The 15,266-nt window shown below is 34.8% G+C and overlaps 1 protein-coding gene across 1 annotated transcript; it reads left to right on the top strand.

The window, feature by feature from the left end:
• Positions 1 to 201: 201 nt before the first annotated feature.
• LOC118261999 (cytochrome P450 4d2-like) lies at positions 202 to 11,629 on the top strand. Its single transcript, XM_035573082.2, has 10 exons — positions 202 to 444; positions 2,064 to 2,153; positions 2,794 to 2,904; positions 3,379 to 3,564; positions 4,414 to 4,616; positions 5,108 to 5,165; positions 5,962 to 6,151; positions 6,476 to 6,627; positions 7,317 to 7,496; positions 10,360 to 11,629. Exons 1-10 carry the CDS (start codon positions 291 to 293, stop codon positions 10,539 to 10,541), a joined length of 1,506 nt encoding a protein of 501 aa, XP_035428975.2. The 5' UTR covers positions 202 to 290; the 3' UTR covers positions 10,542 to 11,629.
• Positions 11,630 to 15,266: the final 3,637 nt, after the last annotated feature.

Here is a 15,266-nt window from a genome sequence, read left to right on the forward strand (position 1 = left end):
CGCTCTCAAGCATGTCATACCATGGTAGGATCAACATAAAGTTTGCAGATAATCCCGGAATAAAAAAACAAACTGAAAACAAAAGAAAACGAACAAATCCGCGTCAAACGACAAGTTAACAATAGACAAAATTTAAATCAATTATTATTATGTAGTTATGTAAACTAAAACAACAAATAAGGTACCATTTCACGAAAAACTTACACGAATGCCGGTTGTGAACGTGTTACCTTTACTTTCATAAGCTAACCCTTTTGTTAGGTGGTGCAAGTATATAGTTGTATAGGAAGATGCTGTGGCATTTACTGGCTGTGCTCTTTTTACTCTGGCTAGTTTATAGATGGCGGAACAGAAGAAAGTTTGCCCTTGGAAGGCAGCTGAGCAGGAAAATCATTGCTCTGCCTATAGTGGGACATGCATACACGTTCTTGGGGACCGATGAGGGTAAATAACTTTGTTTTTATTTGATTTTTAGTGCGCTTTTTCTCAAACATGTGCTATATAAATATGCTACGAAGATGTAATAGCTAAGCTGTGAAACTATGTGACCGCTTCATGCAGATGTGTGTGAGTAAGATGTGCTATGAAGATGTGCCGCCGCAAAGTAGCTGTGCGAGGAAGTGACGCAGCTCGAGTATACGATATACCGATAGTAGGGAATCCACAGCACACATCTTTCCATATAAAAATACATGTATACCTTAGTTGAGTCTGTTTCCACCAGTGCTAAGCTATGTTTACCAATGAATATGATAGGTGGAAGCTAAACGCATTCACAGCAACGTAGCATAGCACATCTCTGGTGGAAAAGCAGCCTTAGAATATTAAATTAAAATATCAGTAATGAATTTTCTTGCTCTTGGACAGACTAGTTTAGTCTGAATTACTACTATTTTAGTTTTATTTCTATATTGAAACTTGTTTATTAACTGTATTTTATAAATGTTATATTGACTACTGTGATTTTTTAAGGCAAATGATCTGTAATACCTTTTTGACTTTGTCAAAGAACACACAGACGGGGTTCTCTGTTATAGAAACAAGGAATAACAAACATTATTGAATTTGTCATATTTATATTATTACATTAAATAACTTAATTATTATGTTATCGGCTTAGGTACTCACGTAACTGTTTGACGAGATACTCGACTAGTTTCAAGCCATGCTAGAGGCTCATATTCATGAGCAGCATTTCGCGACACACGACGCGGCGATCAGTAGCAGCGCGACAATCGCCAATCGCATGGCTTGAAACTAGTCGAGTTCTTCGTCAAACAGTTACGTGAGTAAGCCGATAACATAATAATTAATTTAGTATATCTCACGAAAGTTACAATAACATTAAATAACTTTACAAATAAAATAACAATCCATAGAGCAGTGAAGCATATTAGGTAACTTGTTCATGCCCGAACTAATGAATAAAATCATTTGTAGAAAAGTTGTGTAATTGTTGTATTTGACCCAAAGTGAACTATGTTAATTATTATACACCGCTCACGTCATGTTTTTCACTATAAGTAGACAATTATATCATTTTAACATTATCATTTTAAATGTATAATGTTCACAACTAGTTTACAGCTATGTAGAAAAAAACATTTTGATTGTCAATTGTTAGTAACAGGTTTAAATTACGTTCTTTAGGTTTTTTTCAAGATACCGTACAGTTAGCATGCATAAACAATAGTATTTTTATATTTTTTCGCTTTCCATTGATAAATTCACCTATAATTATGACGCTTACCTAATTTTTATATGTACTTTCTAAGATTATTTATACACCACTGACAAACTGTGAAGGAAAACATCGCGAGGAAACCTGGGCTTATAATTTCTAATTTATAAGATGCAAGCGTGGTGATTAATGCTCAAACCTTCTCCGTGCGAGAAAAGGCATCCGGTCAGCAGTGGCAATCTTACTGGCTATAGGCTGTTGATGATGATGATGAAGATGAAGTTCTTATTGACAATTTTAGTACTTATAGATAAATGATGTACAAAACATTTATTTTAGATATAAACTTTGTTGCTGATAAATGTATGTATTTTATTTCCAGATCGTCTCAAACAGGTTGAGGCAATTGGGCGTGAGTCATACGAGTCGGGAGGGATCATAGCACAATGGCAGGGACACTTACTCTATCTTGGTAATTAAATGCATTGCCAATGTTATGTAGGAAACAGATTAACCACCATCATATTCACGGAGCCCTCTCAAGACATAAATAAGATACTAATAATTATCATTAAGTCTTTGACTGCCAATAGAAAACTGTTGAACGCAAATCCTCCGCTAACGTCGGTCACCGGTGACCACCACGGCGTACAATGTGTTAATAAAAAAACAAAAAATAAATTATCATTAAAAAAGCAAACAATTAATTTGGAATATTGATCCGCGAGATTCAAACTCAGGCAAATAAATAGCTTTAATATAAATATCTTCTTACATTGTTACATTAAGATTACTTATAATGAACAGAAACTCAGAGGGTCGGCTTCAGAGGGATATTAAGAAACACAAACACCACTAGTACTTTTCACTCACTGTTTATTGTTTACTCGCTTTCCCGCTAGGGTGTTGTTGACGCCGAACCTAACTAAATTGAGGTAACGAGACCATAGCGCGATCTATCTCGATATCAACACCATCTATCGATCGAGCGCCGTGTCAACTTTAACTAATAATAATATTTTTGATCGAACTATAATGTAGTAAATGATAATTGAATAAAATTATGATAAATGATAATACATACATGTTTATACTTAATTATATGTTCACAGTGGTAACAGAGCCAGAAATAATAGAAATAGTCCTCAAGACGTGCTTAGAGAAGGATGACTTAATGAGGATGTTCAGGGTTTTACTAGGAAATGGCAACATTTTTGCACCTGGTAAGTTAAATAAGATTTTATTTTATAAGATCAGACTTAAACTACGTTGTTTACTGACCAAACGTTTGTTCAGTACCATTATTAACTCATGTATGAAAAAAATCATTACATGCCATTTCTCCCAAGAAAGATTGGGAAGAGATGGAGATCCCTTAATTTTTTTATGCTATAAGTCGATAAACGAGCAGGCGGATCACCTGATGGTAAGCAATCGTCGCCGCCCATGGACACTTGTAACATCGAAGTGTCACAAGTGCGTTGCCGGCCTTTTGGTCGTTAGGAATTTAAGGGTTGTTGGGGAATCGGGGATTGAGAAGGGGGGAAATCGGACCGAAAGCGTTGTATCACGTAGGTTTTGTGTGAGGCCGTGATATCACTTCGGTCGAACCGGCCGAATTCGTGCCGAAGCATGGCTCTCCCACACTTAAACCATGAAATCCAATGAACTATGTATTTATTTCTTTTCTCAAACAGTCTCAATATGGCGTCCACGTCGAAAGATCTTGGCTCCGACGTTCAGCCAGAAGAACCTCAATTCCTTCGTTGATATATTCGCCCGTCAGAGCAAGGTCATGTCGGATCAGCTCCAAATCGCCACACAGAAGGGTCCCATCTCTATGTGGAAGTACATCTCTACTTATACCATGGATTCCGTTTGTGGTAGGTACCAAAAATAATATTGCACGGTTCTCTCACATTATCCTCTATTTCATTGTCTGGACTTTAAAAGAGTTTGTTTCGGCATAAATTTCTTCTCAGAGTAGTCGGATAGGAAATGCCGGCCTCATCTAGCTATTTCAAATATTGACGTGTAAAAGTGTTATTTCATAACCTACTTGCAAAAATAAATATCATTTATCATTCAATATTTATATTTGAAATCCCCATTATTTGTCGGTAATATCCGCATTAAAGAGTTTGTTAAGTACTGATAGGTACTCTTATTTAACACTGGCTTCTGCCAGCGGCTTCGTCCGAGTTCACCCAAGTCAGCTCATACGCTCTCTGTATACCAAATTTCATCATAATCCGTACAGTAGTTTCAGCGTATTTGACGGACAAACATACAAACAAACTTTGTCATTTTTTATAGTAATATTAATGTGATAGGTACAATTTGATTAGAAGCACTAGCAAAAACAAGTATATACCTACTTTGGAAAGTCAACGTTGTCAATGCGTTGTACCTATTTTTTACTTAATTAGTATTATTGTGAAACATACATAATGCATGTACAGTATTTCAATAAAACTGCAAGTAATTGCGCTTCCAAGCGGCAACTTGTAGCACAAAATATATTAATAAAGAAACTAAACTTAACTCAGTTTTATCTCAGTATTGTAAACTTAAATGACAAAATAAAAAAAATACGGTTTAATTTTTTTTCATTATCTAACATTTTAATATTCATACACTATTTATGTTGTTTTTGATTTATGTTTTTAATAATTCCCATAATATTCGTTACTTCCATACACTAACCTAATTTCAATGTAACGTTCTTTCAGAAACAACTCTGGGTATAAATATGAACACCCAACTGGACCCGGAGCTGCCGTTCCTCCAAGCGTTTGAGAACTGCTGCCGTATCGATGCCAAACGTATCTGCCAGCCGTGGCTGTACAATGACACGATCAACAAAATCTTCTGCCGAAGCGCCTTCGATTCTTACGATCGCAGTAAGAAGTATATTTGGAAGTTCATGGATAAGGTAGGTACTTAAAAAAAGTTATTAAGTAAGGTTCAAAAAATTAAATAAAAAAGCTAAAAAGTAACAAAACAAGTTCGGTTCAGAAGTATACAAAGTAATTTCATGAAACAACTTTAACAATTGGGACACATATAAGATGGGAATCTTTCAGGCAAAAATAATAATAGATCCTGGGTCTTATTATGATTATTGCTGTATACTGGACACAATTTCAGACTTTGTGCTAATACTGAAAAATTTTCGATATACAGAAAAATGCGTAGCAATACTATGCTGGACCCGGGAATCGAACCCGAGACCTTGACCATCAATCGCACTAGCGACCACTCGACCGACAAAGCAGTTTGAGTCATGCATACAGTGTATGCTATAGAAGCATTTAACGCTTCTTATATCCAGTAATCACAGTATACACATTTTACAATCAATGACAAAATACATACAAATACATTATTTTAAATAATTTTAATAACTGGTTTTTAATTTTTCAGATAATAACTTCAAAATGGGCGTCACTTAAGAAAGCGGCTGCACAACCAGATCATGAAAGTAAGTCTATGGTGACTAAAATTGTTATCTCCTTATGCATAATGCATGATTTTTCTCCTTGACATGCTATAAGCATATGTCTTGACGTCATCAGTGCCAGCGGTCACTGATTTGGCATAATATATTACACTAGACCAGTAGTCTGGCTTATAAAAACTAGCTTGCTGTACTAAAAATAATATATCTTATTTACATATAGGTATTTATTTCTGCGAATAGACCACAAGGACCTTGACTTGCCTTTATTCTAAAATTACACTATTTTAATTGTTATGTTTTTTGGCTTCCTATCGTAACTATTTGACTAGGAACTCAACTAGTTTAGTACTAGCGCGACTGTCGCCGCCTCTCTAGTATGGCTTGAAACTAGTCGAGTTCCTCGTCAAATAGTTACGTTCGCCGAAAATCATAATAACTAATTTTCAGTATGTCTAAGGAAAGTTAATATTTATAAGATATAGATAAGGCTAAGATTTTTTTTATTCCACAAGACTTATTTGAGAAGATACGTTGAAACACAATCACGTTCTCTTTTAAAGTCCAGAAAAACCACATCGAGAGTTCTATTGATACTTCTAGTCTACGTGTTGCATGTGTATTTGTATGTAGAGAGAACCACCGTACTCAGAGTCATTTAATGGTTTCTTAACCCAGTCTTTAGCAATTGTTTTGGGACCAAAATCGTTACCAAGAAATAATCATAACTAATTGTTTCGAATGACATAAACTTGGCACCAAATAATAACATTTAACACCAAAACAAAGCTTAATACTTTTCATTTTCATTATTTTTCAGAGCCCAAAGAAAGTTGGAAGACGTTCCTGGAGTTGCTGATCGAGTCTTCGGCGGGGTACGGTAACCTGGAGCTGAGGGAAGAGACCCTGGTCATCGTACTGGCTGGCACTGACACCTCGGCGGTCGGGTCTGGCTTCACTACACTCCTGCTGGCCAAATATCCTGAAGTACAAGAAAAAGTTTATGAAGAGTGAGTATTCTTTGCCAACGAAGTGGCTGTGTGGTCTCAAATGCATCAAAAAAGTATTGAAAGGCTTGTTTCGAAAATAATCTCAGTAATATCAGAGAGTTTGGAATTGAGACGGGCATTTGACTTGTCATGGTTGCCTGGAGGTTTAAGACTTAGTAATAAGATTATACTATTACAACCATTAGCAACTTTAGTGGGTAGATGAATACTATTATTGTTTGGACTGTCCTACAAAATTATGAAACATTAGGCTTATTTGGAAACTGAATAAGCGTTATGTTAATGTTACATACATAAGTATAAATTAAAATTTTACTGTTTTAGATTACAAGAAGTGTTTGGTGACTCGGACAGACCAGTAACTCATGAGGACCTGCCTAGGCTGAAGTATTTGGACGCAGTGATCAGGGAGAGTCTGCGATTGTACCCGCCTGTACCTATGATCACCAGGAAAATTGAAAAAGATGTCACTTTGCGTAAGTGTCACCTTTGCATATTTTTTTTAAGAACGAACTGGACTTACCACCGTACTCAGAGTCATTTAATGGTTATTTAACCCTCTCCTTAGCAATTGTTTTCGGAACAAAATCGTTACTAAGGAGTAGTTTAAGTTTTCATTAAATGTCTCTGTGGACAGCAGTTCATCTTAATCTTTTCATTTCTTAACAAACCAAGGACTTTTTATTTGACGTCTTTTTACTAGGATAATAAATCACTCTGACATGTGTGTACCTATCGCTGAAAAGAAGAAAAATGCTCGACCTGGGGTTAAACCTGAAATGTCTTGCTCGGCGTTCGCGCTCGCGACTGCTCAAACAATGAGCCAGTTCCAAGTATGCCTTGAGATGTCCTTGATGTTGCTTTTTTATGAGGGGGAAAAATCATCCAATGACATCTTCCGCCTTGGGCGAGGCGAGGCGAGGCGATGAGAGGAGAGGAGAGGAGAGGAGAGGAGAGGGAGTATCAGACTCTTAATGACTAAAAACCACCCTGTTCCTACTCCTACTTTTCGACTCAGAACACCGGTAAACACGCTAAGTAGTCCGCATCAGATCAGGCATCAGTCCATGGGGTTGCTGGTGATCGTTTCCTGTCAGACTTCCATAATCTATGTAATACAAAGCAGTACAAAAAAGCGTTCAATAATATACTTCTATCTTTTCAGCGAATGGTGTGACATTAGTAGACGGATGCAGTGTAATAGTGAACATTTGGTCCGTCCACCGCAACCCTCGCTACTGGGGAGACGACGCGGAGGAGTTCCGACCTGAACGGTTCCTTGACACCCCGCTCAAACACCCTGCCGCCTTCGTGCCGTTCAGCTATGGACCCAGGAGCTGTTTAGGTAGGTTATCACACTAATGTTATAAGTGTAGAAGTTTGTTTGTTTGGATGTTTGTCCGTCAATCAGGTTGAATTTGTTTATTAGTTTCAGCCGCTGAAACTACTGAACGAATTTGGGTGATAGGATACTTTTTATCCCACGGGAACCCGGATGAAGCAGCTGGTAGAAGCTAGTAATAAATATATCCACCATGTTTGTGCTTCGGCGAGTACCTTAGTAGCACCTTATTCATTGCCCCTGGACATTGTGACTAGTAGGACGACTAATCAATCCGACATCAGGTTTTACCAAGAATTTGAGATCAACTTTAACGAATTGTGGAGAGCACAATTTACAGTAATTTTAGCTATCCTATACAAAACCAGTTTATCATGGTCTCGCTTTGTAAGATCTTTCCGCACATTCGACGGTCAGATTATACTGGTTATACATAGCTTACTGTGTAACCGTGTATGTGGTAGATAAATCAGGAGATAAAACGAAAAGATTATTCTAGAAACAGTCCAAATATAATTACCATGTTTCCTAGAAATATCTATCGGTATCGGTATCTACTACGCGTTGTACGGATGTCATTAAGTTTTTGCATTAAAACGATATTGACATTAATCTTAAGATGCAATACTTAGTTCGAATTATTTGCTAAACACTTACACTCACTCTGCTGAGGTCATTATACACTTGTAAACTTGATTATATCCAAATGTTTGAATATTATTAGGTATTATTAGGTGTCTTAATGATGTAATGGAAGCTATAAATGGGTTTGCAACTGTCAATGTGGCACTAGCATCGATTGTCCTAATAGATTAGATACAAGTATTATTGGATTTTATTCTATGCCATAAATTATATTTTTAAAATAAAATGGTGCGCTTTGTTACGCCAAAATATAATATATCTACTTAGAATAAATAATATTCCTTATAATAAGATACGTCGGCTTTGTTTAAAAGATATACGCCGGGAAATTGTAATATACAAATAGTTGGAATACATAAGCACTTTTAGTTAGTTATGTTTGAAAACCAATTTAGGTAATTAGAGGCGCGTCTGTTGCCATACATTGGCCACAGTATCAGATACCTTAGTACCGGTACATAAATTTAAAATTAAATGATGACAATAACATTATTTTAAATGTCTGTCTGGAAGTTTGATTTAAAACAATAGACACGTACGTATTCTTATTTGACAAAATCATTCTACAAATCGCCATTTTTAAAATACCACGTGACGTCACTTCTAGTTACGTTTGACACTTGGGATTGACGTAGGTAGCTCACACTCCTAATAGTCCATTGAAATGTTACATGAGCTTTACGCAATTTGACGCAATTTTATTTTTTGAACATTTAGGGGGGGTCAATAGAAGCTTAACTTGAAGTTTGTGGGGTCGCCACCCTTGTCCCTCGGCCGCCATCTTGGAAAAAGGGATGGAAACACTTTTTTTGCTATATCTCGGAAACTATGCATCGTAATAAACTTTTTAAAATCATAATTTGTAGAAAATTATTTTGCCTACAAATATGTTTATATAACTTTTTGCCCTAAATTAACAATTAAAGAAGTTATAAGTAAAAAAGTGAAATTTTTTTAATAAAATTTTCTCTTTTGTTCTATAACTTTTTTTTTACATTTTATAAATAAATGGCTTCAGAAAAATCTTGTAGAATATTTTTCGAGAAAATTTTTTCCCTACAACTGTTTTCAATTTCATTCATTAGAAACTCAGTTACAGCGCTCCGAAGTTAACCGGGTTCGTCAAATTAGTCCAGTCATAATATTTAAATTAGATAAGAATCTCGAAAATGCGAGATACCCAGCTGTAAGTTTGCATAAAATTGAGATTAAAATTAGATTTTTCAATCAAACATTTTTCCGCTCGGAAAATATTGTTTTATCTAATACCTTATACATGGCTGCTTAGTAGCTTGTCCAATTTCGAGGGTTATAATATTATTCTCTTTTATTTTTAATTGCTATTTTTCATAAGCAAGCCTTACTCGACACAAGACCTTTCAACGTTGAGTTTTAGAACATCCCGTACATTTATATTAATTATATTTTATTACTATACAAAAATAGATACTATTTCTTTTTATTTTTGTAATTTTTTATGAAGTAGGTGGATCCATTTCGTTAATTTAATGTTTAGCTTTATTTCTTTTATTTTGAGTAGATACATAAATCGGGGAATGTTGATTTTTTCGTGGACATTGTACGTAGTTTTAAATATAATTTCAATCGCAGTACCTCAGCAAATGTTTAATGCGTTTCCTATTTATTTAAATATGTATGTTTACCTATATTCGCTGCTGGGATGAGACATTAAAAATATGCATTAGATATGATTTTGTTTAATGTTTTTTTTTATGTTTGATGCTGACTTTAAAATATAATAATATTAGTTTAGCACTCAGATGGGTATGTTTTATACGGAAGAGAACATTAGAATTAAAAGCTTTTCCAAAGATGTGTCATGCTACGTCGCTGTTGATGCGTTTGGTTTCCACCAAACATATTCATTAGCACATATAGCTTAGCATGGTGGAAACGGACTCAACTAGCTATGTTTTTTATTTGGAAAGATGCGTGCTATAGATGTGTGTTATGGATGGCTTCCCAACCATCGATACATTGCATACTCGAGTTCCATTCACAGCTTAGCTCTCTTAGCTCATCTTCGTAGAATAGCTTGATAGCACATCTCTGGTGGAAACGCACTCTTAAGATGTTTAAGATGTTAGAATTTAGTACTACCCGTCCAGGAGTGCTGGTTTAGTGATAATTTACCGCGACCCGAAATGGCGTACTAAGTATCTAAATATTTTGAACATTTACTTATTTTTATTGTTCCCAGGCTACCTATACGCTATGATGTCAATGAAGACTGCTATGGCGACACTGGTACGTCGGTACAGGATCAAACCAGGTGATGGTAAGACAGGGAAGGAGAGGATACGAGTCAAATTCGGCATCATGTTGAAACCAGTCAACGAATTTATGGTCAAACTTGAACCTAGGACTAAGGGAGAGAAGTGAACGCACCTGGGGGCCTACTCTAATTCAACGAAAAACGAAGTTTCGTCCGAAACTTCGCAGATTACATACTACAATTCTTTTTATTGCGAACTTTTGTGATCTAAAATGAACGAATGAAATGAAGATAAATAAATAGGTTTTTTTTTATTTCAAGTAATTCTATTAGTAAATCAATAAAACCTACGGCCGAAGATTAAACAATACTTTGGATTCGAGAGTAGGCCCCCTGTTCTAAATGGGCCACCCATAAATTACCAGGGTAAATAAAATAAAAATAGTAAATACATAATAATTTATTCAGTGTACATTATGTCCTGTTAGCACTAAGCTTTTACTAATACTTACGCTACTTGACTAATATACTAGCCTAGTGTGAACAAGGCATTAAAATTAAGGTAGTGTATAAGAGCAAAGTCAAAGTCAAATCTTTTATTCCTATTAAACTATGGTTTTATTCTAAACATTACATTAAAATGTCAACAATAAATAAAGAAATAAATAATAGTCTGTGAATCAGTCCATCAGTGAAGCTAGGTGCTCGTTCCAAAGTGTATCTTCGAATGGAGAAGAACGAGAAAGAAACTCCCTCTATTAAATGCATTTGGTATTTATTGATATCAATTTACTTAGAGAATCTAGTTGCTTTAATTGGAATACTTAAATGATTTGAATTTGACTTTGACATTGCAAAAAATTGTAACTCTATAAGGAGTAATTACATAAGGAGTATATTTTTGGTAATAATGCATGTTTATGATTAGAATGTTTGATCGTTTAATAATTATGTTAATTAAAGTTGAACCATTTTTGAAACTTAAAGACTAATTTATTTTTTAAATATGAGTTATTCGAAGGCAACATGTTAGTTCCTGCTCTACTAGAAAATGTAAATTATGTAATTTATTTTAAAATGTAAATTAATATTTTCAAAACTTTATATTTTTTTGAAATTCTAATAAAAAAATTGCATATTTATAAGGTAAATTAAGAGGGAATTTTAATTTGTTATTGTATATATTAAATGTTATTCTTAGGGTGTTAATAGTCATATTTTAGTATAAGGATATTGTAAAAAAATATATATAAATTGACAAAAATATAATCGAGCCATTCTAATCATGAGTTTCATTGCTACAGTTATATTTAAATTGAGACGTAATTAATTATACAGATTGATTTGTATCTATGTAATAAATAATGACGAATTTGAACAAATATTATTAAAAATGCTTTATTTTATTTAGTCTTTGTTTTATTTATATGTATATGTACATAAATACTCATTGGATACATAAAGTGTCATTATTTTTTAATATTTTATTTTGTACTAGCTTCTGCCCGCGACTCCGTCCGCGCGGATGTCGGTCTTCGCGTGGAAGTTTTATTTCTCCATTTTGAGTAACTGTGAAAATGACATCTTATAAATATCTATTGGACCCAAATACGGCAAGGCCCATAATAATTAAGGAGATCCCTCTATTGAGCTACTGCTGTTGAGCAGAATAAAACTGAAAAATAAAGATTTTTCTACGTATTTTTCCAGGATAAAAAGTAACCTATTTTATGTCCAGGATAATAAGTTAATTATACCAAGTTTCATCGAAATCAAACCGTTAGTTTTCACGTGATGCCTGAACATATATAGACAGACAGACAAAAAAATTATAATCACATATTTGGGTTTGGTATCGATCCAGTAACACCCTGCTATTTATTTTTTCTATATTTTCAATGAACAGAATTGACCCTTCTACAGGGGCCTTAGTCTGCTATTACAATTGTGTCAGAATGGTCGATCACTGAGCAGTGCGAGAGGGACGGAGCTATCCAAAGGTTGTATACCTCCGTCCCTCTCGCATTGCTCAGTGATCGACCATTCTGACACAATTGTAATAGCAGACTAAGGCCCCTGATTTATTATAGCCCGCGACTTCGTTCGTGTGGAATAGTGACTTCCGGCAATTTTTTGGTTTTAACCACATAGTTCCCGATTTCGCGGAATCTCTTCAAAAATGAGATGTGGAAGATATTCTAGGGAACTCCTCAAAAATCAACATAATGAGCTCTGCGTTTGAATTTAATAGATGTATACTCACTTAGGGCATTAAAAAAATAGTTTAAAAACGGACTTAAACTAAAGAAATATTATAATCTTTCCGAACTTAAGATGAAAACTAACTTAAAACTAAAGAATTCAAGAAAGCTACGAATTACGAATTTATAACAATTAAAAAAGAAATTATATTACAACCTATCCTCTATGCTATAATAACCAAGCTTAAACTAAATAATTTAAAAGAAACGACTTAAATCTAATTAACTTATAAATTATAGACTTACAATTTTATTAAACAAACTAACTACAGTAACTACTAATAATCGATATCAAACTAAACCTACGTTAAATAATTTAACCAGGAAAACCCAACAAATAAACTTTTTAATAGACAAATACAACGAAACCAATTTAGAATATACGAAACAGCAGGACCACTGCAGACAAATAATCATACGACTTATAGTACACTATTTCCACAACAGTACCGAAGCGCTCGGCCGATACCCAACAAATACTAATAATAAAAACGATAGAAAACAAATAAAAACTATCTTATGTCCTTTCTAAGGTTCTAAACTATATCTGTACCAAATTTCAACCAAATCCGTCAAATAGTTGCGGAGATTAATGGTATAAGCATAGAATGTTCGACGTGATCCTTTAATTTGACATAACTTTTTTATTTATGAACCGATTGACATGAAACAAACACTAAATGTAAATTTAAGCATCCCACAATATATTCGTGAAAACCGCATCCAACTCGGATCAGCCGTTTCTGAGATTAGCGCGCACAGACGAACAGACAAACAGACAAACAGACAAACAGACAAACAGACAAAAAAAAAGTTAATTACATTTTTGGGTTCGACATCGACATAACAATAACCCCTGCTATTTTTTTTATTTTTATTTTCAATGTACAGACAGCACTTTTCTACGATTTTATTATATGTATAGATTGAAAGATTAATAAATTCGTAGTCAAAGCATATTTCACTTATTCGATGAGTATTTCTAAACCGTCATAAATTTTCTCTCAGTTGAACCGACAATAAAGCTAAGTGCTCGTTCCAAAATAACTTATCTTACTAATATTATAAATGCGAAAGTTTTTGAGTTTGTGTGTGTATGTTTGTTACTCAATCACATAAGTAACAGTAATCATGTAAGTCAAAACTGCTGTAGGGATTGGGATGAAATTTGGAACAGCGGTAGATTATGGTTTGGCATAACACATAGACTACATAAGCCGCAGACAAAGGCTAGTAGATTCTTATGGAGATGAATGAGCAAGAAGATCCATTGGTTTCTCAGTGAGGAAACTACCCAATTTATAATTTTTTGCTCACTCGATTTTCTTTCCTTCTCAACACTACATGTCTATCAAAATATATTGCAGTAATTATAAGTAACTACCCACTTTGGTAATAATCTCAAGGTTAATTATTTCGTAACCTTAAATGACCTCTTAGCGTTGTGAGGCCCCTTTGGTTTTAGGAAAGCAATTTAGCGAATGGTCCCTTCACCAGTTATCATGTAGGTACCTACACGCTTTTTATCAGTTGTTAATCTGTAATATGTTATGTAAATCGTAGGACCGGCTAGTCGTTTTTACTGTGGCGAGTGTAATAGGTACAGCACAGGTCAGCGTAAGTCTATCTGACATAATCGCGCTAACAGGGGCTGAAAATCATCCTGTCTTATCTCGCCTTGGGTGAGGCGAGAGGGAGTGTCAGACTCTTACTGACTAAAAACCACCCCGTTCCTACCCCTACTAGAATTGTTTTTTTTTTAATTCCAATAATACTTTTGCTTCGTCAAAAATTGGACCTCTTGTTTGGCAATTGAACTTGCGGGAATTCTGGAGGTAGTCAGAAAAGCATATAAACAAGCCACTCAACTAACAGGCCTAGCAGTATTGTGTAATTCGTACTCCTTATGGTAAAGCAAATAGCGTAGTAAATGTAACTTTAACTTGAATTTAACAGTAAATAAACAGTCAATGCCATATATGTAAGTACATGAATAGATGAACTGGTTTGATGCATATTATGATCAACTATGACTGATCAATGATGTTTGCCTTAATCTCAATGCGTGACAGGTAGGTTAGAGATCACAGTTTAAAAGTTTAAGTTTAAACAAACAAAATATGACGTCGATGAATTTAACAGAGGGCTTAGTAAGAGTTTGTTTTACGTTTAACGATATCGAAACGAGAGCGCGTTCGGTGCCTTGATTGGTCGTTTCATTTGCGCTGGTAAAGCAATACTCTTAGTAAGAGTTTGCTTTATATTTAAAGAGATTGAAACGAGAGCGCTTTCGGCGTTCTGCTAATGTAGAAGCCTTAGTATGAGCCCTCAGAGCGAACGCATTCTTGTTTAGTTTTCTATACGATACCCGGCGTGTCTCTCGCTATAGAAACCTCGCGCCTATGTCCAGCAATGGACGAGAACAGGCTGATGATGATGATGATAATAACGCGGCGTGAGGCAAAATTGTAAAAAGTCACAATACCCATGTTTTTGTATATTATTATCCGTTGAATGGAATAAGTACTTATGTCATCGTTACTCCATTCAGTGGTTATAGTCGACTGTGCCATAAAACTTAAGTCGTAAAACTTTCTCCTGTAATATTTTTGCATTCAAAAATATTGATAT

This window comes from Spodoptera frugiperda, chromosome 20 (genome assembly GCF_023101765.2).
Source record: "Spodoptera frugiperda isolate SF20-4 chromosome 20, AGI-APGP_CSIRO_Sfru_2.0, whole genome shotgun sequence".
Classification (NCBI taxonomy): Eukaryota; Metazoa; Arthropoda; class Insecta; order Lepidoptera; family Noctuidae; genus Spodoptera; species Spodoptera frugiperda.